General features: G+C 35.7%; 1 protein-coding gene across 1 annotated transcript in view; it reads right to left on the bottom strand.

Annotated features, from left to right (window-relative positions):
* Positions 1-23,900, bottom strand: part of LOC150110359 (uncharacterized) — a 138,769-nt gene extending 114,869 nt beyond the window's left edge. Inside the window, exon 1 of the mRNA XM_090396474.1 lies at positions 23,729-23,900. Coding sequence (XP_090252600.1) covers positions 23,729-23,900 — 172 coding nt within the window. The remainder of the gene's footprint in view (positions 1-23,728) is intronic.
* Between the last annotated feature and the right edge of the window lie 1,794 nt (positions 23,901-25,694).

Below are 25,694 nucleotides of genomic sequence, written 5' to 3'. Positions count from 1 at the left end.
TCTATTTTCATGTATCCATCGAAATGCTTCCAACTGAAAGAAATAAATGAAACTGCGCTTCCTATGTGGAGGGTGTGAGTAAATTTTTACTTCTTTGAATGCTGTGTTGCTTCGTGTGGAATAAACGAAATTCATGAGGCAAATGATAGGGAGTTTGTGATCATTCTTCGTAAGCAACCGAAAAAGCTTTTTTTACCTTAATTATGGGGGACAATGTTGCTCGCGTCTATAGCGATCCTAAAGCTATAGGTGTCTCCTGGGTAGTGCTAACTGAGCAACAGAGATAGGTAGCCAGTCCATCCTAAGGATCTCCTGGCCAATTGCATGACGTCTACTATATATATTGACTTCAGAAACCAAAATTTAGAAACATTGACCCTACACTAGGTATTAGTCAATTAAATATTGAATCTATTAGAAACCAACAATGTTGATGTGATTGCTGTCCAGGAAACAAGTGCTGCTGATCCTGGACAGCTCCTTAAAAGAGGTCGCATTCCAGGTTACACTGCTATAGGTGCATCTTATCACGAAGTATAATATAAGAATAGCAAAGTTCGTGCGAAATCGCCTTAAAGAAGTTTTTCTTCTATCTCAAATTATTGAAGAAAACATATGCGTAGCACTGATAAACGTTAATGATATTATAATTACGAATATTTATAAACCGCCTGGATCATCTTAGCTGCACAAAAAATATCCCTATTAATGAACATCCCACAATTTATATTGAAGACTTTAATTGTCGCCATGAACGGAATTTTGCTCGAGACAACGAATGTAGTGAAAACCTTGGATTGGTTAGAACTAAATAATCTTCATTTAGTCTTTGATGCGAAAGACAAAGGTACTTTTATATCTACGTTCGGAAAAGAGATTATAACCCTGATTTATGTCTTGTGAGTAAACATAATTTAGGTCAACTATGCAAAATTTGAGAAGGGCTTAAGTGACTTTTCTCATAGTCAACATAGACCGATATTAACTGATATTCGATTTTCTATTCCACTTTTAAGATCCATGCCTTTTCCACGTTGGAATTTTAAAAAGGCTGACTAGAATAAATACGCAAAGGAACTTGTCAAATATATTCGCTCGATATCTCCAACAGGTAGTAGTTTTAATCAATTTATAGGCGCACTACCACCTAGTTTCCTAAGAAGGCTCCAAGATTTACAGCTGGAATGAGTAAAGTCTATATACCTTAAACAGTATTTTCCCGTTTTTTATTTCTGGATATATCCAATTTTTCTAGAAGTTCGTGTACTGCTTGCTGCCAAAAACAGTATTCCTAGAGGTGTTAGGCATAACTGTATACATGATTGGAGCGAAGAATGTGAATTACTTTATCATGAATATCAGATGAACAATGACCGCAAAACAGCACACGAACTTCTAGAAAAATTTGATATTTCCAGAAATAAAAAATATGAAAATACTGTTGAAGGTATATAGACTTTACTCATTCCAGCTGTAAATCTTGGAGCCTTCTTAGGAAACTAGGTGGTAGTTCTCCACTGATTAAAGAACACCCAAGAATCACAAGAATCACCCCCAGATCAACTAGCTATACATGTTGTTAACGCATCACGTGCCCCAATCAATAAAAAGCATACGAGATATATTAAGAGAAAATTAAAAGAATTTAACAAGTCTTCACTTGTAATAACTTCAAATTTCGCACGCCCTTTACGCAGCAAGACGTTGAAGCAGACTTAAAGGAATTAAAGCCTGGTAAAGCTCCTGGTTTTGATAACAGTCATCTAGAATTTTTAACTAATCTGGGAAGAAATGCAAGATTATGGTTAATTAAATTCTATACTGACATAAAACTAGTAAACTTCCCTATTTTTTTAAAAAAAAAAAAAAATACTTTCAATTTTAAAGCCCGGTAAGTCTAATCATAAACCGGAAAGTTACCGACCTATTATTCTTTTCAGTTGTTAAAAACTTTTTGAAAGACTTATTTATAATAGAATAAGTCCCACTATTTTTAAATATGTCTCAGAACAAGCTGGCTTCACACCAAATCGTGGGTGTAGTGACCAGTTTCTCTCTTTAGTAACTCACGTAGAAGCTGGTTTTCGAAAATGTTTAAAAGCATCAGCAGCTTTTATCGATTTGTCAGCCGCCTTCAACACCGTCTGGAGACAAGGCCTTCGATATAAATTATGTAAGATTATCCCATGTAAAGCAATAGTCCATATAATTAACAATATGCTAAGAGATAGAAGATCTATAGTGGCTATAGGTAATAAACCTAGCAGCGAAAGGGAGTCAAATAATGGATTGCCACAGGGATTTGTTTTATCTCCGTTATTATTCAATCTGTATATATCCGATCTTCCCGTCACTACATCAAAGAAATTTTGTTATGCCGGCGACATAGCAATAATTATGCAGCATAAATGCATAAGTCGTACAGAAGAAATTCTAAAAGCTGACTTATCTATACTGAATGAATATTTTAATAGATTATATTTAAATAGGAGGCTATGTTTAAATAGGAGCAAAACAGTAATATCCTGTTTTCATCTAATTAATAACTTGGCAAATGTGGAACTAAAAATTGAATTGAACAACACTATACTTCCATATAATAAATTCCCTAAGTACTTGGGAGTCACACTTGACCGTTCCCTCACTTTCAGGTAACATCTTTCAAACTTGGCATGTAAACTAAGGACACGTAATAATATTCTACAGAGACTCTGTGACACTACTTGAGGTTCGAGAGCCTCTACTCTTCTGATAACAGCCCTTGATTTGTTATTCTCAAGTGCTGAATATTGTGCTCCTGTGTGAATAAATAGCCCTCACTCAAGGATTATCGATTCTCAACTGAATAATACCTTAAGATTAATCACAGCCTTTATTAGATCGACTCCAACTTTTTGGTTACTTCTTTTAGTAGACATCATTCCTACAGAACTACGTAGATTGAATTCTTTAGTCTGTGAATTTCAAAACATTGCTGGTAATCCAAACTTATTCATCTGGATCTTCCAACTCTTAAAGTCAATAGATTGAAATTTCGCCACCGATCACTACGAGCAGTAGAAGAACTAGTCCTAAATAACTTTAATCCTTTATCAAAGTGAGAAGAAACATAGAAGAAAAATACCAAAGGACATTTGCATAACATCTTTAAAGGTGAAGAAATGATTACAGGATTTGATCTACCTCGCAAAACCCGGACAGTACTAAATAGGATTCGGGCAAACCGTAGAGATACTCTCTATAAATGGGACAGACAATCATCTCCAATATGTGACTGTGGTGCTCCACGACAGACTATGCAACATATTTTAAAAGAATGCATTTTTCGTGCTTATCAAAATGACTGGAATGACTTTTTACAAGCGGCTCCTGAAGCAGTGACCTGGATTACAAATTTAGATATGAATTTATAATGATATATGTGTTTTGTCTTTCTTATTATAATATATTAAGACTTTTAACGTTTATTTATTTAATTTTTTTAATTTTAATTTTTAAATTCCTTCGATTAGATCTATGTTCTCCCTCAAAGTTTTTAACTTAACATATTTTAAATTGTTCAATCCTGTTACTATATAATGACATCATGATTCTCTTTTTTAGTATCATGCTTTTCACATGAACTATGTATGTATGTATGTATGTATGTATGTATGTACCTTAATTATAGAAACTAGAATGGGATATGAAAATAGGAACTCGTGAAAAGAGTACATCTTCTTTTTGAAAGGCCGCGGTGATAGTATTCAATTTTGTTTTTTTTTTCATTAGTAAAGAAGTGATAACAGATATATAACGTTTGATAGTAATAGTGATAGAACAATGAAACGAAACTTGTATTTGAAAATAATGGAAAAGAAATCTCACTTATACTGCTATATGCATCAATCAAACTCTGCTTGTGAAGAAAAATCATTGTTTGAGGAATAGCTGGAGAGAGTTATTTAAACTTATAGTCTAATCATGTTAGGAACTCTTTCACACACACACACACACACACACACACACACACACACACACACACACACACACACACACACACACACACACACACACACACACACACACACACACACACACACACACACACACGGAGAGAGAGAAGCGATTAGATGTTAGGAACGATTCCACACACAGGGCAAGATTGAAAACTGGATAAGCAAAATTTTTTTTCTAATTCATTTCAGATATTTTTAAATAATAACTGTTTATAGTCAAACGAAAGATGAATGAAACTGACTATTAGATTATTTTGCGAAAACCATTACTTCAAAGTTGAAGACAGCAAATTGTAGAAACGACAACACACAGAATGACAGCTTTCTCTCTGGTCGTTTTCTGCAAGTCATGGTAAATTGCTCCCTCTATTCGAGCTTCATCATCAATGCTGGATAAGATCAAATCTCTTTGCTTGGACTAACGTTTATCTTCTGTCTCTCCTGGCAAAAACACATATCGATAGCCTCCTGAACACGCAAGAAACTAAGTATTCTCTTTCGTTCTAAATGCTGTTTTACACCCAACCAACTCCTAACTATATACAAATCCCAAATCGATCCATGCCTCGAATAGTGCTCACACGTTTGCAGTGGTACACCTAAAACTTCTCTTAAAATTCACTTTTTGGTGCGCTTTTTAATACAGGAGAATCAGCTGTTCAGTGTCGCTTTATCGTGCAACTGCAAACACAACAAATCTGCTTCTTCTCTTTATCTTTTATTGAGTCTACCCAAATCCTCTGGAAGAACTTTCCTCGTGATGTATTCCCAAGCAATTATAACTTTCAACTCTTCAAAAAAAAAAAAAAAAAAAAAAAAATCATTAGTATACTTCTATCTCAGTCCTCATTTGCTCTCCACACACGCACTGATATCAAGAGACCTATAAGCACTAATGTGCTTATAGGCCTCTTGACCTCTCGTGCATGGGATCAATTTAAAAAAAAAAAAAGTGGACAAAGTTGTGATGGTCAGCAAAATCTATAAAATATTATATCATCTTGATTAAGACTAAAGTAGAGATGCAATGGACATTACGGTTTTATCATCTACAGCTGTGTTTGGAGATGAGGTGGAGATTTAGATACATTCAAAATATTTGGAGAAACTGGATAACGAGGACCGTAACACGGAATGCAAGAGAGAGAGAGAGAGAGCATGGTGTTAAATCCCAAGCTAACGTATAATTTAGAAATTACTAGTCAAAGATGGTGTATTTAATGGACAAGTCTTTAAGAGAAGTCTTTGGCCAAAATACACCACGTTTTGTCCATGTTTCCTTATGCAGCATCAAAATGGCGACTAACGCAAAGAGACATCATTAGAACACAAGCGATGAAAATGAGAGTTCCGTGGATAATAATAATGGCTAAAACAAGAAAGGAAAGAATGAGAAAGATGGAAATTTGAAATGTAGTGATGAAATATTGTGTTAAAGAAATGCTTTTAATAAATTTCTGCCGGAAATATATTTGATAGCTAAGAAGAATAAATTCAGAAAGAATAGGAAGAAGTAGGGGGGCAGGATTTTAAGGAGGACAAGTCAAGCAGAAGATCATGAGAAAAGAAGAGTAGAGAGGTTGATAAGCAGCGATAGAGAGAAAAGAAAGTGGAACAGTTATCATGAGAAAGCAATATGGAATGATAAAGAGAAAGGGAGAGTTTTTTTTTATGTACATGACCTGACAGTTTCTCTCGGATCAATTTTTAATGATGATGTTGATCAAAAAACCAAAATCATTTTTCATTTCTCCGAATCGTATGATGGTCCTGTTTAAAACTATATCGAAGTTCATGGAAGTGAGCAATCAAAAAGGACTTCATCTTGAATATCTGATGTGATTAAAACGCAACTGTATTATTTTGCAGAGAATCGAGGAAAGAAAAACAAAATGCTGCTATTTATCTATACTGGCCTCTGTGGGGAAGGACAAAGATTACATCATGACAACACGGACGTCACAAAGACATTTAGGCATCAGGACAAAGGATACACCACATGCTGTTTGTTCATAATATCGATTTATTTCTTGATTTAATTTGCTTTCTTTTTTTTAAACATCGCATATGCTCCTTCAATGCTTGTAAGAATTTAACCACCTCACCGGCCATTATGGATCAAATACGCATCTTCATATGCTTCATATCCATCATATAATTCAATGTAATAACAATAGTATTACAATTTTAATATGCACTTCGCAGCGGGGTTTTAAAGAAAAACGTGATTATAAGCACTAAACAGAAATATTCCCAAATCGGTGAACAAGGAATTTGACATGATGTGGAGAAATCTGAAGTTCTGATTTTCCACGTAATGTTCATCAGAACATTACGTTATCTGCAGTTTACGCCTAGACAGTGCAATAATGCAATCTATACTCTAAAATTGTAAAACACGTTACACCTTAATATGATAGAACATTCCCTCTACATTTCGTCCTATATTGCAACTACATTCTTAATATCATCTCGCTAGTACATGTATGTTGTTCTGTTAGAGGTAATATTCGACTTTTGAAAAATGCACGAAAACATCTTGTGAAGGTCTTATAATAAAAATAAAGAAAACATACGGTTACGGTTATTTTCATGAATTCCTTCGTTTTCTTAAAGCATAGATCTAATATAGAATATCAACAATTCCTTAAATATACGAAATGAGCATCCTTCCTATTAGTGAACAGGGGCGACTCGTGCATAGGCACTGCAGAACTGCAGCACCCCAATTTCTCTCGATATATATAAATTTATTTATTAATTTATTTATATTTGCTTGTAATATTTATTCAGTTCTCTTATTTTGTATAAAAGATAATAAAAATCCATCTTGTAGCACTTAGGAGGGCGAAGAACGCTAGCAGCACTGTGCATATTGCTAGTATTTGCTACGCGCGCAAGCATATGCACGTCATAGTGAGATGCGAGCTATTAGCGTAATACGGGTCCGCTGCAGATTTCCACTGTTGTTTATATGCAGTTGCGCCAGTAGTAGAGTGTTCGTAGCGCTTATACTGCTTACTCCGTCTCCTTAAATATTTGGACATTACAATTAAAGGATTTAATTGTAATCTCCAAAAATTGTAAATCCATTCCTTTAATTGTAATTAAAGGGATGGATTTTATTTTTAAGTAATTTTGAATTATACTGAACTGTATAATTTTATTGATAATAAATAATATTTTTTCATTAAACAAAACAAGAAGAATATATTTTATTTTTAAGAAATTTTGAATTATAATTAACTGTATAATTTTATCCATAATAAACAACATTTTTCATGTTTAATTTTTTTTTTAATTTTTATCATAATTTTGATATTTTATCCAAACATGGAAACATGTATGTACTTACTGTATATGTTTATTTCGAAAGTTTAGCACCCCCACGATTTCAAGCCACGAATCGCCACTGTTAGTGAATTCATTTCAGAAAAGTTGCTCCCAGATATTTTCAAAGCAAGATCCATTCATCGAAATTCTCCTCACTTCAACAACAACATGCTTTTAAATAGTGCCTGCATTATTATCAGTAGAATGCATTGAAATTAAACATAAGAAATTGTTTTTCCGACGCAGTCCCTTTACTTGTGCATATGCAGCAAGTTGAGAAATTTATATATACATATTGTGATTTTACAATATGTTAGGAAAGAATGCTAAAATTATTTGGAATTATTCGTGTTATTTTTATTATCCATTTATCTATACGCATTGAAATATTGATGATAATGAGTGTATTGTTTATGGTAAAAAGAAGAAAAATCGATGTTATGCAGAAAGGGATATTGAGGATTTATTCCTTAATATATTAATCAGGTTAATCTCTTGTTTGTTAATCGTCATGTGATTAACAAACAATTAAGTGATACCGTACTCCATAATATAATTTGGAAATCTTTCTCTGAGAAAACAACGAAATCATAGTAAATTTATTAACGAAATAGGACCAATATATTTCACACGTCTGTTGGACTGCTTAATTTTGAAATTACGATGTTCTGCGTTATTCTTCAAAAAACGAAACCTAGAGACAAAACAGCTGGATAGGATGTGAAGCATTTCACCAGAAAACAAATAAAGCGAAAGTAAAACGAAGTTGATAAGATGCTAAAATTTCAATGTTTCATTGCATTTTATTTATTTCTATATATATATATATTTTTTTTTTACTACGGTAATAGCATCGAAAATTGCATTGCCGCACTCATGTCTGTCATGAAGTTAATTGCCAAATATTTAATTCTTTATCCTTACCAATCAATTCCTGTTTTTTTTTTTTGTTTGTTTGTTTTTTCTGGGGGGAATATGATATGGAAGGAGAACTAAAGTTGCAGAATTCCGAAGTAGACAGGGAGTGCCTCTATTTTTTCACAAAGACGAGAAGCATTCATTTCTTTACGGTTCTATGTCTGTTATTGTATTTATTTATTTATGTTTGCAAAACTACACCAAAAATAATAACTGTCAGTTATATATAAAAACTGAATGATATAAAAATTACTCAGCAGAGAATTCTGTTTTATCACTGCTCTGAACGTAATAATAACTATTGTAGCACTGGCATTCAATTCTTCCATGTTCGTAATTAAGTGTGCACGTGTGTGGGGACGGACATTTCATTATAATTCATGTCGAAGTTTCTGGAACAGGAAACTACGTAGATAACGGGATGCAAATACCTAATTTACTTCTTATTTACAGCCCGCGTCTCGCTAGCTTTCCAGCATTATTGGAGACAATTCAACCCTACACTACCCAGTATAGACAAACTAAAATGACCTGATTAGCAAGGACAGTCACGTGCAGTGGCGCACTCAAGATTTAATCTTGGGGAAGGGGGGGGGAGAGTTAAGTAGACGATTTGAGAATACACACTGGCCATTGCATACGAGCTATGACTGAGCATCTGCAGTGATCGTCAATACATGATACCAGTGAGCTCCTCTGGCTCGGCTCAGGCAAACAAAGTAGAGCCCGAATTCTACTTCGTTCGAATTGCGCCTTGCGTTCACAGCGGCCAGGATTCCCGAGAGCTATAAGGTATTCCCACGTTATGTGACCTCTAATTCAGAAGAAGCATAGAAATAGAAGACACGACACAACATAAATTTAAAAATTTTTTTTTTTAAAAATTGAATTTTAATTAGGAAAAGATTTTTGGAAATTTTTCTAGTGTTTTTTTATCTTTTTCTTTTGGGAGGAACCAGGGACTCTTGGCCGCCATCCCTGTGGCGGGAAGATATAGTGTATGTATAGTTTGTTTTAGAGGTGGGGATTTGTTGTTCTTTTGAAGAAGTTTGGCCAGAGTTTTATTTTTATCATTCGTTTCTGAGAATAATGTGATTAGAGTCAGTTGTTCGAGGTGCAGTGCTTGTCTTGATGATCTTCGTTCTTCCTTGAAGACTAAGGTTTTGAAAATTCTAAACTTCTGGGCAGGATGATGGTGTTAAGCGGCATGTAGTTATCTTCTTCAGTCTCTCTCTCTCTTTGCATGTGTGTGTGTGTGTGTGTGTGTGTGTGTGTGTGTGTGTGTGTGTGTGTGTGTGTGTGTGTGTGTGTGTGTGTGTGTGTGTGAGAGAGAGAGAGAGAGAGAGCTTACGGTAAACTGAACATATGAGGTACCCATCTGCTTGCCTTGTAACTAAATTATCCAAGAAGGCAAGCGGTCCTTTTCTTCTTCCACAGTGAAACTGATGCAAGGATAGATATTATTGAGGAAATATACAAAGCTAGATAGCGCCTGTGGGCCATGTAGCCAAATGGCAAAGTCATCGTGTATATACTTCAACAATACTTTGGGCTTGAGGTAGGGGAAAAACAGAATTAAGTGCCAAAGATTCAAATGCTTCCATGTAAGAGTTTGCAGTAGGGGTGAAAGTGGGAAGCCCATTGCTCTACCTTCAATTTGTTTAAAGAGCTGGCTGGACAATCTAAAATACCCCTTTAAGGCAGTGCATAAAGGGTTTGCAAATGTCAGGAAGATAAATTTTGAACTGGAGGACTAGTGTATTGTATACTGGAGCATTTTTAAAAAGGAACGACATATCACAGTGTACCAAGCGATCGTTCTCTAATTGAAGGTCTTTGTATAGTAATGAAATGTGTTGAGTTTTTTTTATGTAAGACGATGTCTTGCCGTTGAGTTCAGGTGGTAAGTGCTTTGCTAGTTTATAGGTGGAAAAATTCAGCAACCTCCGCTGGCAGACAAGGTGATCCACAGCCTGTCAGATTATAAACTTGCGGACATTGAAATCAAAATTCTAAATAATTGCTTTAATTTTGATATTCCAGAAAAAGTTCCCGTAGGTACAGATATTAGCAAACATCGCATTTGCCATCAAAAACTTCCCCCAGTTGAAGCAGACGGCATTAGATTAGAGGCTGCTGCCGTACTTTAAAACGCAAACCCTCCAAGAAACAACATCTCCAAAGGAGTAAAGGTTGCTCTAAAAAATTTTAAATAAATAAAAAATAAATAAATAAATCAAAAAAAAAACGTGCTTTTGGCAGAGTACAGTAGAAGTTCTGTTTGCCTTATCCAGAATGAGATACATCTTGAAATGTAGGCTTATCTCAATACTTATTTGAACACAGTATAAATTTTACACGGTAACACATCTAGGTCAAATGCATAATGATTGTTATTCCAAACGTTTTGTTATGTGTTCGGCATGCTGCAGCTCCAATATGAACTGTTGTAATTAGTAGTATGCTGCACATTTAATTAAATAGTTTCGTCTTGTCTGTCGTACATTTCTCTCAATTCAAAAGTTGAAACCTCTAGTACAATATTACTTAATGATGAAAAGGAAGTTTCGAATTTTCTTCGAGGGAAGACGGTATTTTGACATGCGACTTTTATTTTTATTTCTTTAAAGTTTATGAATATTAATTAATCATCAGTATTTAGCACTACATAAATTAATTGCTATAATAAAATTGAATGAAATCCCAGAAATATTATGTACACTACCTGGATATGCTTGAGAAATATGCATCGAGATAATCAGGATTGCAGTTAACCTTATCGAATATTTCATTTTATTAACTGAATGTGTGATTCTTCCCAAGGAAAATCTGGATGGGTATGTTCACGGCCAAATGTACAAAAAGTGCCTCGCTTTAAGTTCTACTGCTTTTATCAAAGCAGCGAATATGAAATGTGGAAATCAATCTCTATCTCTATAGTGTGATGCAGATATTGCAAGAACTAGTCATTGATGACCTCATTAAACTTATCATCAAACTTTAGTCCATGCAACAGTGTTCACACACACATACAAAAAGAAAATGCATAGTGACAATCTAATTGGATAGGCCGATTTATGAGTCAACCATTATCTTCTGGAAACATATGTAAATTATGAAATTTTCCCATAATTATCGAAGAAAAAATAAAGCGGTTCTCAGAGAAAAGGCGATATCATAAGTTTTTTTTCCTCTATTACTGTTTGGCAGTTTACAAAAGGCCTAACAGTAACATATTTTTCCTTTGAAAGTAATGATTTTACTTTGAAAGGAAAACGTCTCCACAAAGTTAAAGAGAGACAAAGAGAGAGAATAATTTGAATAATTTTCATGAAGTAACAAAATCCGAAGCGAAACAACCTTAAGCCAAGTAATTTACCACTTTCAGTATTATGTTAACAGTGCCGAACATTAACCATACTGCATCGTGCAGGTTTAAGAATATAATAATATTATTATTAAATTGTCTTTTTTTGTCATACATACATCTTTGTGACATTCAGGAAATCAGATTGTACAATGTTCGTACGGAATTCATGATATCATACTCGTATTATCGTTTCTTACATTTCTGTTTTCTTCTTCTTCTTCCCTATTTCTGGACTCACGAAATGACGTGATACTCAATAAGAAGAAGAATCGGACTATTACTGGGACATAGTACAGGGTGATTGAAAAAGATTGACTCAATTTTGTAAGTCTATATATCAAACATAGAACTAGTGACAAAAATATAATGTAAAGTATATTTGATTATACTCACAGTAATGTTCAATGTGCCCTCCACCTCCCCTCCGGCAGCACCGATAACATCAGGACAGTAGCTGAATTCATCCCATACCCGAAGAAGGATGTATTGCGTCACTGAGTTCACCGCAGTTGTCATACGGTTTTTTAGGTCAATCAAGTTGTTGGTAGAGGTCGTGCACAAACTGCTTCTTTTAGGTCGCAGGGTGTGAGATCAGGAGATCTTGGGGGCCAGAAACGAGCTGATGTTTTTTTAACTGAAGCCAGAGTCTTTTCAACATCGTTATGTTGCTGGCTACGTGGTTGATGTCATTTCTGCTCCCATGAGCAACGGGAAAATGGAATTACAATGTTGGCATATCACTTTTGTGCCATCACTACACAGTTTGTTCCAGATTAACAAATTTGAATTTTTTCTTTAGATCGTCATTAAAACTGCAGTTTCGCACCTTTGACATTGCAAGGATAGACTCAAAGCTTTAAAAAATAAGACTTTAAAAAATATGAAATTTAAACCACCGGCATTGAATAACAAAACCACAGTTAGTATACAGACAGATAAAAAGCTAACGCTGCAGCAGAACAGACGCCGCGTCTGAGACGCTCAAGTGTTGCCAATATCTGTTTTTTATTTTCTCTGAATCACTGCAGATATCGATATATAGTATCGAACAATCTGACTACATGGTTATACAAATTACTAGTATCCATGATATTGATATATGATTAATGGTTCCTATCCTATTCTAATTTTCGCCCACGCGTAGACCTACATATTTAAGAGTAACCAACCTACGGAATAGGTTGGTTACTTCTTATTCCTGAAGGTGTCCTATGTTTGTAGAAGTGCACTGGGCATTTCTACAAACATAGAGGTGCCCAGTGCACTGTTCTGCGGACGAAAAAAGCCGAGTTTCCGGGTGAACTCCCCCTCCCCTCTCTCCGTATGATACTATCTAACTCACCTTTCGTCGAAAGAGACCAGATAAAGGTTCCTCACATCACTGACGGGAATCGAACCCAGGTCTTTCCGAACAAAGGGCTTCGTCTATACTGACTGAGCTAAGTAGGCTCGATTATAGGTTATGAATAATAATTTATGATTGACCAGTATTAAAGTATATTTATAGTTTTTATTAAAAATGGGACCAAATTGACATTTTTATTGAAACGGCTGGGAAATATGAAAAAAAAAAAGGCACTGTCCTGTTCAAAAGGGTACGTATGGTCAGCCTACTCTTACACCAACATTCTTCAAACGCTCATTTTATTTGATGGGACTTTGCGATTTTGCAGTTTCTTCAAGTAGAGGTTCTGCATAGACATTTTGAATAATACCGAATAATACTGTTGAATGATGGAAATCGAAATTTTTCTAATATCTCGCTGAAAATAAATAAGCGCATCTCATTCACACTACGATAATTAGCTGCGGCCGCCTTGACACTGATTAACTACTATGACTGCATTAGAACTGAGATAGTTACAATGTGGTCACAATAGTTAATCAGTGTCAAGGCAGTAACGGCTAATTATCGTCGACTTTTTGTGTGAATGCGATGCGCTTACCACATTAGAACTAAGATAGTTACAGTGAAATGTTATTTTTTAAACATATTTATTCCCAGTATAAGTGAAATTTACATTTCCTTTTTAGCACTCTTTTATCTACAGAAATGAGATATATCGCAGAATTAGCAGGTAATTCTATACTTGTAATAACAACCGTAATACATATATCAACTGTTCTACGTACTCCTACAAAAAAGCTTAAAATTATTCAGTTGTAATCATCCCTTTGTGTTTTGGGCGAAGTTTCCTGGTCTTGGTATCCACTGAGTGTTTAATCATGTCCATCTTCTATCTAAATCCTCTGCCCAATCATCTCACTATTATTTCTAATTCTTCTCTTTGGAGCTCTTTGGCCACTCTCAAACTGTCTTCATGTTTTTAGTCGTTGCCCGTGCAGAGGTAAATACCGGAAAACTCCTAATAGCTAATCATTACGCTTACTTTGTAGTATGATTCTCTTGTTTCTTTATATTATTTTTTATCCTTAAAATTGTCAATGAAATCTTAATGTCAACTAATTGCAATACTATTATATACTAATTTTAATTCAGTTTGATTTGAATTTATCATAACTTTTGTTTTAGTTATGTTAATCTTCAAATATTTTCCTGCCTCTGGCAACGCTATTTAGCATTTTCTGAAACTCTTTGTTTATTTTTTTTTATTTAATGTATATTTATATCATTTTATTTTTTATAATGAATTTATTTCATTGTTATTCTTGTTATTATTATTATTATACAGGCACCTCCATGAAGTCAGAAGATTCATAGCGGGGGACCCCAGTATTTACACACTCTATCATACCTTTCCTTGAACCCACTAACAGAAAAAGTACTCACAACTGAATATGGCAACCCATTCCACTCATTCAAAACTATCCAAGAAAAAAAAAAACTCGATCCCACAACTACATTCAACTTCCAGGGATGATCCCCTTGTTCTGTTCCCTCTAGTCATGTGCAGAAATATTTCCCCTGCATCAGTCCTATAAAACCCTTTAAGCAACTTAAATGTTTCCATCACACCCCTTCTTTTCCTCCTGTCAACCAACTTCTGCAATCCATACACACCTTCAATCTATCCTCACAGGGAACATTCCACAGGCCACTGAATCCTCATCCACAAGAAACCCAATTGACCAGACTTAAGCACAGTAATCCAGATGTGGGCGTATCAAGGCCTTATAAAGAAGAATAACAACATCTTTATCTCTATATGTTAATATAGTCTTCAATAGCCAAGTAATATTATGGGCTACCTTAGCAACATGTCCTCTAAACTTTAATTCTCTGTCTACCACCACCCCTAAATCTCTAGCTTCATCTATTTCCTGGAGTACTGTTTCATCAATGTGATATACGCCCTGTAATCTATTTTTCCCAAAATGCATAAGTTTACATTTCTCCACATTAAACTGATACGTATTATCTTTTGCTCATAACACTGCAGTTTTTATGCATTTCTTTAAGTATTTATTTTTATTTACATTTATTTTTTTATGTCTTACCAAATTTTTTGTTCGATACATTTTTCTATTTCAGAATGGAACTCCTGGAACTAAATTATAAATCTAATTTTCTACCGGTTTGAAGGTTTTCACAGTATTCAATATCTATTACTTTATTTTACCGTTTGATAAAAGAAGTAAGCCAATAATATTCATTGTATCCGCCGAAACAGATACTTCTAATTCAGGACTACTATTGACTTTTTATTTAATAAAGCTTTTCTTTTTTTTTTTACGTACGAAAGTATCCCTATTATGGCCAAATTACTTCTGATAACGAAGTTTCGTTTAACAAAGTAATTGTCTGGAACGCATCCTCTTCGTTAATCGAGGTATGACTATTTCTTTTCAATCTATAAGCATTTATTATTCTGTGACACCTTCAGGAGGTCCAAAGACTCATCAAGGGAGAGTGCGCCAACAGCATCGAACGAATGATCCTTCCAACTACTAACCGCGCTCAAACTTACTTAACTTTTTGCGAGCCATTAGTAGCAGAGGTTCTACCAATCGATCAACCTTTGCTGTTCAACTGTATGTTAATATTATTCTAAGTTTTAGAAATTCTGTTCTATATTTTGACCATATAAAAACCGTTTACGTGTATGCTACTAAAAAGAAAGTTCAGCAGTGTTAGTTGTTTTTTTTTTCCTTAAAAATTTCCAAATATGAGGACTTTGACAGTTGCTCGAAATAACTTTTGTCTTAGAAATACTAGACAATAATCTTCTCAGCTGGAGGTAAAGGCTAAAAGCTTAGATTACTCTCAATCAGTGGCGTACCCAGAGGGGGGCCAAGGAATTATGTGTTAGCGATCACTGCAGATGCTCAGTTATAGGTAGTATGCGATGTGTAGTGTGTATTCGTAGAACGTCTACTCAACTCGCCCCCCCCCAAAGGTTAAATCCAGAGCGCTCGGCCCCCTCCAAGATTAAATCCTGAGTGCGCCACTGCTCTCAATACTATTGAGAAAGAAAGAAAGAAAGAAAGGGCACCTCTTCAGAAGTCACACTAAAGAGCCTTGTTTTGTTTTCAATTATATCCTAAACAGAAATACCGATATTTCTTTTACATTCTGATACAATATTTATGTCAAAATAATTTCTTAATTTATAATAATTACAATTTCAATTTTATTATCGAAAACGTATAAATTATTTGATGCAGTTATTTAAGAAAGAAATATTAATTAAAAAAAAAGGCGCATATGTGCATAAGCGTTCAGCTTTTTTGGGGGGGAGAACCCACCTATTCATCATGCTGACGTTTGAAATAATTTATTTTCAAAGCCGTTCACAAGACAATTGTTACAAATGTAAATCACTTGGGGAGCATACTTATTTTTAATGTAAGAGTTTTAATGCAGCTATTTTGCCACCTATCTAAACTATCAGTAAATGTTTTTTTTTTTTTTTTTTCAAATATGCCGTGATTTCTTTCTTTGTACTAAAAGAAAATGCCAGATAATGATGATAATAACAATCATAATAAGATGAAAATACGTAGTACTTTCTGGACACAACTACAAAAAACATTTCTGGGATACACTTGAAAATAAAATGATAAACATAAAAAATATCATAGCCACTGGGGATATGAACTTCATAGAAAATGACAAATTAGACAAGGAAATTAAAAACATTTCAAAAAAATAAATAAATAACTTCACATACATAATCCAGCGATGTCTTATAAAGGACACATTTCGCATAGTATATCCTACACGGAAGGAATATACATACTTTTCCCCAACCAATGCCTCGCGGCTAGACAGAATATACATAAGTCAGCATCTAAAGTCCACTGTAAAGGAAATTTGCCACGCACCACTAACTTTTAGTGACCACCACTTGGTCAAGGCCAAACTGTCCCGTTAGACCTTAGACAGCAACACATACACAAACAGAAATTACCCGCTATGGAAACTAAATAACAGCATTATTAACACAGAACAATTTACATAGGAAATTAAACAAATATTAGATGATATAAAAAAATAACAAATTCAATGGAGGCATGGAACAAATTCAAAATGCAAGTAAAAAAAAGCCGCCATAAAGATAGGGAAACACAAAAAATACAACGCAAACAAAGAAAAACTAAATATAATCAAAGAAACTAATACAGAGATACAACACAGACAGAACACTTCCAGAAAATAAAATAGCAATTAAAGCATACAAAGCGAAACTAATACAAATTGAAACAAAAGAGGATGAAGGGGCCTGGGTTCGCACTAGAATCAAAACAATGGAACAAGATGAAGGAAGAACCAAAGCTGCGTGGCTCTTTGAAGAACAAAAAAAAAAAAAAAAAAAAAAGCGACATTTAATAAAATAACACATGAGGGGAAAGAAATCGAAGGAGATGCAAACCTCCTTCGATTCTTCCACTCACAGTACACAAATACATTCTCTGAAAAAGAATATGATGAAACAGAAACACAACACTTCCTGAAACAAATACCAAGACTCACAGACCAAAAAGCCGAAAACATAGACTCACTAATCACGCCATCAGAATGCAAGAAAATTATAAAATCCCTATCATTACACAAATCCCCAGGACCTGACGGTCTCACTGCAGAATTTTATAAAGCCTACTACCCACTGTTTGAAACACTATTTGTAAAAATGCTGTCCGAAATACACAATTCGGAGAGCATCCCAGGATATTTCAACCTCGGCTACATAGCATTAATACCAAAAAAGAAAAACACAACAAACAACGAAGAGAGACAATGGAGAGAAATTACACTCCTCAATACGGACCAAAAAATTTTAACTAAAATTATATCTGAAAGAGTGCAGAGACACATACACAAGATCATATCCATTTCCCAAACCTGCAGAATAAAAGGCCGAAAAATAGAGGATACTATCCTGCAAATTCGATGTATATACGAGCACTACCAGGCAACACAGCACAATAGGTCTCGACATTGAAAAGGCCTTTGACTCAGTAAGTCATCAGTACTTAAATGAAGTCATCAAAGCCGCAGGGTTTGAGAAAAAAAATTCGAAATCTGATCTCAAATGTCTACACCACAGCAGAGTCACGCTTGATCATAAACAAAAAACTGTCTTCACCGGTCAAACTTAAATGCTTGGTCAGACTAGGAGATAGCCTTTCCATGATTCTCTTTGGCCTCGCCTAAGAACCGGTTTTACAAGAAATATCAAAACATCCTGGCATAGCGGGCACTCACATAGGAAGTGAAGGAAAAACAAAAGTGCTCGCTTACGCCGACGATGTGACACTAACGTAACTACAGCCGAGTCCTTCACACTCGCTTACAACATACTTAAAAATTTTGAAATAGCGTCAGCGCTTAAAGTAAACTTGCAAAAATGCCATGCGATGTTCGTCGGCAGGTGGGCAAACAGGCCATCCAAAAAATAAACGACCACTTACCACTTCTGGGGATCATCATAGGGGAACAAATCCAACACAACACACACAATGGGAGCTTGCACATACAAAAATAACCAATAAGATCACCCAGATGAGACATAGACAAGTATCACTACGAAGTAAAGCTAAAATTTGCAATCGATACTTACTCTCAAAGATATGGTACCTCATAAACAACATCAACTACAACGGTAAAGAAGTAGACAGAATACACAAAAAGTGCGCAAATTTCATTTGGGGATCCCGATAGCCCATCAGAAGATCCACAATATTCCACGACATTGAGGCTGGGGGACTCGGCTTAATAAACGTCCACCTAAAAACTCTATGTGCGAGAGTGAAAATCATGGAGAGAGCTTACACAGAGGAAAAAGCGTGGAGCGCATATATACTATACTATATGCAGAAGATAATGCCAGACAAAATAATATGTTCCCTTCCGCATTCGAGTGGTAATACACCAAAAATGTTCCACGAGATCGTGGAAGGTTACAACTTTATTAATAAATACATAGGAATAAACGAATTTTTGAAGATGAAACCTAAAGCTGCACACATCAAACTCACGCGCACAGTTATACCCCCAGCCACAACACCAGGAGATTGAAAGAGGCATATTAAGACTATCAAACGCACTTAAAAAAGCTTTCAGTCTTCCCATAAACCCCAAATTAAAAAGCTTCTATTATAAAGTACACCACGTTTGTTTTCCCACAAAAATATGGTGCACAGCGAAAGGGATCCCGCTTCAAGGCCCCGCCACATGTCAGTTTTTCCCCAAACCAGAAACACTTTATCACTTAATGATGTATTGCCCACACACCTCCCGAATATGGAACACCGTTCAAACACTCATAAAACACAAAGAACCCATAATAGAACTCACATTATTCTGGTTAAACGAAGGTACCATAACACAACTAAAGCAATCATCATCATAACAACCATGTACTCGATATGGACATACAGATGCGACAAAATTTATTGAAGGGAAACAGGACCAGACATACTCAGGAAAATAAACAACATACTAAAAGACACAATCACAGATACCATAAACAGAAACAAAATAACCAAACACCAATGGCGGCAAATGGGTCTCATCTCAGAATTCGAAGAACAACTGCAGATCATAGAAATAAAAGACCCACCATAAATACAAAACTTAAAACAAAACCATACAAAACTTCTTGTAGAACTTAAGAAATAATATAAATATACATAAGCAAAAGAAACACATAGAATATACTTTCTCATTAAGCTGTATAACCACCTGTATATTAATTGCTTTATACTATAATTGGTTGTAGCCTTCTATATAATAATGGTCAATTATGGAGATTGTAGGTTAGTTTTATGTTTCAAAAATGTCAATGACAATATATATAATGGAAGAACTTGGCCACATTTTTAATGATGTCAAAGAAAAATGCCAATTAGAATGAGAATACTATTGTACAGCATGTATATAATTGTATATAGATGTAAAATAGGATGTATGTAATAGTAATTTAAATATTAATATAAGTGCTTAAGATAGAATCATATCAATGTATGACACATTAAAAAAAAATTGCTCAGATGAAGTATAAGGAAACACTAAGCACTGAGCAGATTATCATGTAAAAAAATAATTATATGAACACAGATAATGTACACAATGTGACACCATAAAGAAATGTCAAAGAAATATCCCAATTAGAATGAGCATACTATGTACAGCATATATAATTGTAAATAGATGAAAAATAGGATGTATGAAATAATAATTTCAATGTTAATATGAGTGATTAAGATAGAATGATATCAATGCATGACACATTGAAGAGAAAAAAAAATGCTCAGATGAAGTATAAGGACTTTAGGAAACGCAAGGCACTGAGCAGATTACCATGTAAAAAAAGATTGTATGAACACAGATAATCGACACAATGTGAAAAAAAAAAACTATAAAGAAATGTCAAAGAAAAAATGCCAATTAACATGAGCATACTATGTACAAAATGTTTTTCTAATTGTAAATAGATGTATATATATTTATTCCTATTCAGATTGTACATAGATGCTTTGTTGTTAATAAAATATTTGTAGCTCAGTAGAAGTGGCGTTTGCACTCTATAGCGCTTGACCGTACGATGAAAGGCGTTCGAATCTAGTCGCCGAATAGAGGAACTTTTTCTAAGCCTTTTCTCGACCGGTTCCAGAGTTAGTCGATCTCTGGAACGGGCTAGCGGATTTTTCCTCCCCGAAATTCGGGTTTATCGTTCAGACATTAAAAATATTGTGTTAGGGTTAAGGACCACCAGATGGTCCCTTACTAGTCGCTGTAACTATGTAACTATGTCTTTATATGACGTTCTTTTCATCTGCCCTGTTTTGTTATATTTATGGATGTCAGTCTTCCCACTTAGCCTACAAATTGTCTTTGAATGGTTTATTTACTGCAAGATCAAATGGTTGGAGTTTTTTGTTAAACCACCTGGAATGGCCAATCTGCAATACTTACAATTGTTTTAACATCTGTTGTCGTGTGTGTGTGTGTGCCCTACACGAATCCAGCACTAACAAAGATTTTGGGTTGAAAAATGCCATTTTTCTCTTTTGCCACACATTCTCCAACCAAAATTTCATAACCTTTCTCATTAGCAGTAGCAATAATATCTTTGGAATCACAACCTTTTGGAACAGTCTTTCTTTTGAAAATCACCATCGGTGGCAGTTTGGAACCATCTGCAGTTACGAAGAGAACTACAGTAAAGTTAGACCTTTCGTGCCCTGTTGTAGCAACTGAAACCTCTTTTGCTCCCTTCAGATTCACAGTCCTAGAACTACGCATGTCAAAACTTACGGGAACCTCATCCATATTTCCAAACTGACAAGCATCAACCCCACACAAGTTTTCTCTCAGAAACAAACGAAATTTAGCTACTTTCGCTTCCTAGTCCCACGGCAAATTTTGTCCAACACTAGTGGAGGAGCACACACTTAAATTGTTTCCATTCATAAATTAAAAACCCCAAGATGGCTAGACCTTGAAATTCTTTATATTATTGTTTTGCGCAATTCTTTTCGATTCCTGCAACATACGTACAGTAGATTTTCTCATACCTTTAGCTCTTTCACTAACAACCCAATCAAACAGTTTTTTTCCACAAGCACCTTCTAAATCTCATAGTACGTTTCCTCGTATGTAAACATTTCAAGACTGTTTTAGCCTTTCTCCATTCACGAACACTACTTTCTCTAACATTGAACAATCTACCAGATTCACGATTCCCTTTTTCCTTTGCTACTTCTACTACTTCAAGCTTGAACTGCTCTGTGTAGGATTTTCACCGAGAAGTACTTCTGTCATCCATAGATAATTCAGATCTAATAACAAAATATAAACAAATAATGATTTACTTAATGAAATATTTTAAAACAGGATGTACGGTGCGTTGCTAGTGGCAGGTGCGTTGCTAGGAAGCACGTGCGTTGCTAGTAGCAGTGGTCGAATAATCGACCACTGCTACTAGCAACGCACGTGCTTTTAAAGAATTCCTCCGTCCTCTGTCTGTCTGTACTAGCTAACTCTACCGGTAGTTGGCGGATGCGCGTTATCGATACATCAAAAGGAGTGATGAAAATGTTGAGGGTGCACGCTGTACATTAGGTGCGCGTTATCTATCGAAAAATACGGTATATGTATATTTCAAGGTACACACTTTTTCAAAAAAAAAGATGGAGTATGTGTTTTGATTTTATAACCTTTAAATTTTAAGTACATAAAAAAAGTAAGGGGCATCCGACTTAAAATTGCATCCTGGTACCAGAACTCCACTGGCACTGATCATGGGAAAATAATGTACACAGTGAGTGTCTGCTATGATTAACCAGAACTGAAAAAAATATTACAGTAAACAAATTTCATGATTGACAAGCAATGAGGACTAGATTATTTTCCTATAAAATTATCTAACTATTGCCAATACAGATGACTCTCACTATACCTAACTCATAGGGACAAAGAAATCGTTGGGTTGTAGTGAATAGTTTGTTAAATTGAATTTCCTTTAGCACAACCCTGTACTTATGGAGCTTCATTTAGGAATTTTTTGTAGTTTGTTATAGTGAGAGCACACAAATGCTTTGATGGACTTTCAAGAAAATATGTATGTTAACTTCTATGGCAAGATGAACATCAATCCCATGGATTTTTATCCAGTAAACGATACGTTTTAATTATTTAATGAAAGAAATTTTTGAGCGCCTGGCTCACCCTAATTAGAGGTGTGTAGAATTATTTCAATCTGTGATCAGAACCGCCTTTGGGCCTTTGTGTTTCCATCTGTCATTTTCATCGTAATCTGATTATTCACGAATGAGTTGGTTGAGATGGAGTGATGCCTGAGCAAAGTACTTGGCTGCTATCTGGAAGAAAAACGTAGGTATGTCTGGCAGGTTTCCCTCTTGGTGGAGGATAGTGTTCCTTACAAACCATTGGGCATCAAAGATCATTCGGAAGCATTTATTTTGGGTTATTTTAATCTTTTGATGTTGCTAGGGGAGGTGTGGCTCCACGCTGGTGAACCGTAAGTTAATGTGGGTATGACGATTGCTTTGTATATTCTTAGTTTGTTTTCTGGACTGACTTTGCTTCTTTGGTTGAGTTATTGGGCAGAGTTGAGCTATTGCTGAGCCAGCTTTGTTGCAGGCATGAGAGATGTGGGAGTTGAAGTTTAGTCAGTTATCTAGTTTGATTCCCAGGTATTTTACTTCTTTTTTGCCATGGGATATCAGTAGTGAACATTGTGACTGCTCTGTGGTGGCTTGATTTCTTCCTTGTAAAGCGTATGGCCGTGCTCGTATCTGCATTGACGTCTATTCTCCATTTTTGAAACTATTTTTCAAAATTTGTTGCTGCATTTTGTAGTCATTGTGTGGTTAGGTATGGTCTGGCTAGTATCGCCATGTCATCCGCAAAAAACCATGATGGTTGATGGAGTGTTTGGGACGTCTAAGATGTAAATATTGAAAAGTAACAGAGATAGAAGGGAGCCTTATGGGACACCTGCTGTGATACTTCTTGCAGAGTATCTGAGGTCATGCAGTTTCACTTGAAATTTTCGGTCTTTCAGATAAGAATCTATGATTTGAATGAGGTCTAGTAAGTATTTTGCAGTTATTAGTTTGTGGATGAGGCCTTTGTGCCACACTTTATCGAAGGTTTTCGCCACGTCCAGGAAAATTGCACCTACATGTTGTTTCCAATTGAATCCGGTAGTTACGTATTCTATAAGTCTGTGAACCTCTTGAGTTTTGCCGTGACCTGTGCGAAAACCAAATTGTTCTTTTGGGATTATGTCTAGATTGTTCGTTTCATTTTGTAGGCATTTTAGCATTACTTTTTCTGCTATTTTCCCCATGCCTGACAAGAGGCTGATAGGTCTATAATTCTGGGGGAACTGAGGTGCTTTCCCCAGCTTATGGATGAGGATTATATCTGCCTACTTCTAGAGAGTGGGGAAGTAGTTGAGTCTTAGCATTGCGTTGATGATAGCCACTAGATGCATTATTGTTTTGTGAGGGAGTGCCTTTATAATTTTGTTTGAAATCTGGTCAGGACCTGGTGCTTTTCCGTTGTTGAGGTTCTTGATGATTTGGTATATTTCCTTTGGCATAGTATAACTTACATTGTCACAGCTGGTGGGATGATGAAGTACACATCATACTTGCCTGTGGATTTTTTTGATGAAGCGCAAGTCCGCGTGAGGGTAGTTTGGTTGAAATTGCAGCTCCAGGGCGTCTGCAAAGGCTTCTGCCTTCTCATCATCTCGGTAGACTATGACTCTTTCTCCATGGATTGGGTGTATGTTGGAGCAGTTGCTGCGAAGCGCTTTAGTCATTTTCCATGATTTGTCTTCGGCGTTTAGTGATCATAGTTTCCTCTCCCATAGCTGTTTTTTATGGTCTTTGATCGCATATCGGACTAGGTTTGTCACCCTCTTTAACTCTTGTTTATCCTGGGGCGATAGAGTTGCATGGTAACGACGTCTGATCCTGTTTTTTTTGTAGATAAGCTTTAGAATCTCTTCTGAGAGCAGGTTAGCTTGAGCTGGAACGGTAGAGGCTGTTGCAAGGCCAGTTTGGAGTCTGCTTTCCAGTTTATTGATTGCTGTATCTACTTCTTTGGGTGAGGAAATGGTTGGGACAGGGCCTGTGATGTTCCAGAGTTGCATTGAGTTTTTTTTTTTATTTGTGCAGGACTGGTTGGGAATAATTGCCGTTTCCCTACCTAGGCTTAGTAGAACTGGGTTATGGTTGGAGCTGAGATCATTAACAACCTGTAACTGGTACGAGGTGTTCCTGAAGGACTATATCCAGTACATGTTTGCCCAGCGGTCCATAGTGTGTTGGTTCGGCAGGACCTGCTGTGGTGATGTTTCTTGTCATAGCAAACTTGTGTAGGCTCCTCCGATTGTTGTTGGTGTTTCTACTATTCCACGCTGGATGTTTAGCGTTTAGGTCTCCTGCCATTATTGTTGCTTCATTTGTATCGAAGAGAGATCCGCGGCTAGTAGTGGTTTGCTTGGAGGGTTGTAAATAGAATATAGTTTTAGTCTACCTGTATTGTTGGTGTGTATCTCAATTCCAGTTTCTTCCAGGTTTGTGGTCGTTATTTTCTTGATCTCATTGTATCTTATATTTCTTTGATGAAGATAGCTGTGCCATCCCCTCTGACATTGAGCGTATCATTCCTAAGCAGTGTGTAGCATCTTAGTTTGGAGTTATCACATGATAGGTGGTGAATCTCGTTGATTAAAAGGTTGTCAACTCCATAATGCGCAGCAAACTGTTCCAATTCTAGGAGATTGTTTAGTCCATTAGCATTCTAGAACTCGACCTGTATGGAATTTATTGTGATGGTCGAATTATCCATTAATGATTGAGAATATGACAGGTATTTTTAAGAAATATGTTTGTGTCTGCCTGGTTTAGATTCGATTTGCTAAAATCTGTTAGCATTTCTCCTGAAATGGCGGCAAGCATCCCGGCGGAGTTTTCATTGCTTGGTATAGTTTCTGCCGATTTAGTGTGTGAGGAAACTACTGAGGCATACGATCTGTTACTTGTAGAAGCTCACAAAGGGTTTTCTGGTGTAGCATGCTTCTTAGTTGATGGGACTCCTGTTTCTCTAAAGCTAGAGAAACAGGTTAGAT

This window comes from Typopeltis vanoorti, chromosome 1 (assembly GCF_054136105.1).
Source record: "Typopeltis vanoorti isolate ZY-2024b chromosome 1, IOZ_Tvanoo_1.0, whole genome shotgun sequence".
NCBI lineage: Eukaryota > Metazoa > Arthropoda > Arachnida > Uropygi > Thelyphonidae > Typopeltis > Typopeltis vanoorti.
Note: the sequence above shows the minus strand (reverse complement) of the source record. Positions and strands in the feature narration are given on the sequence as shown.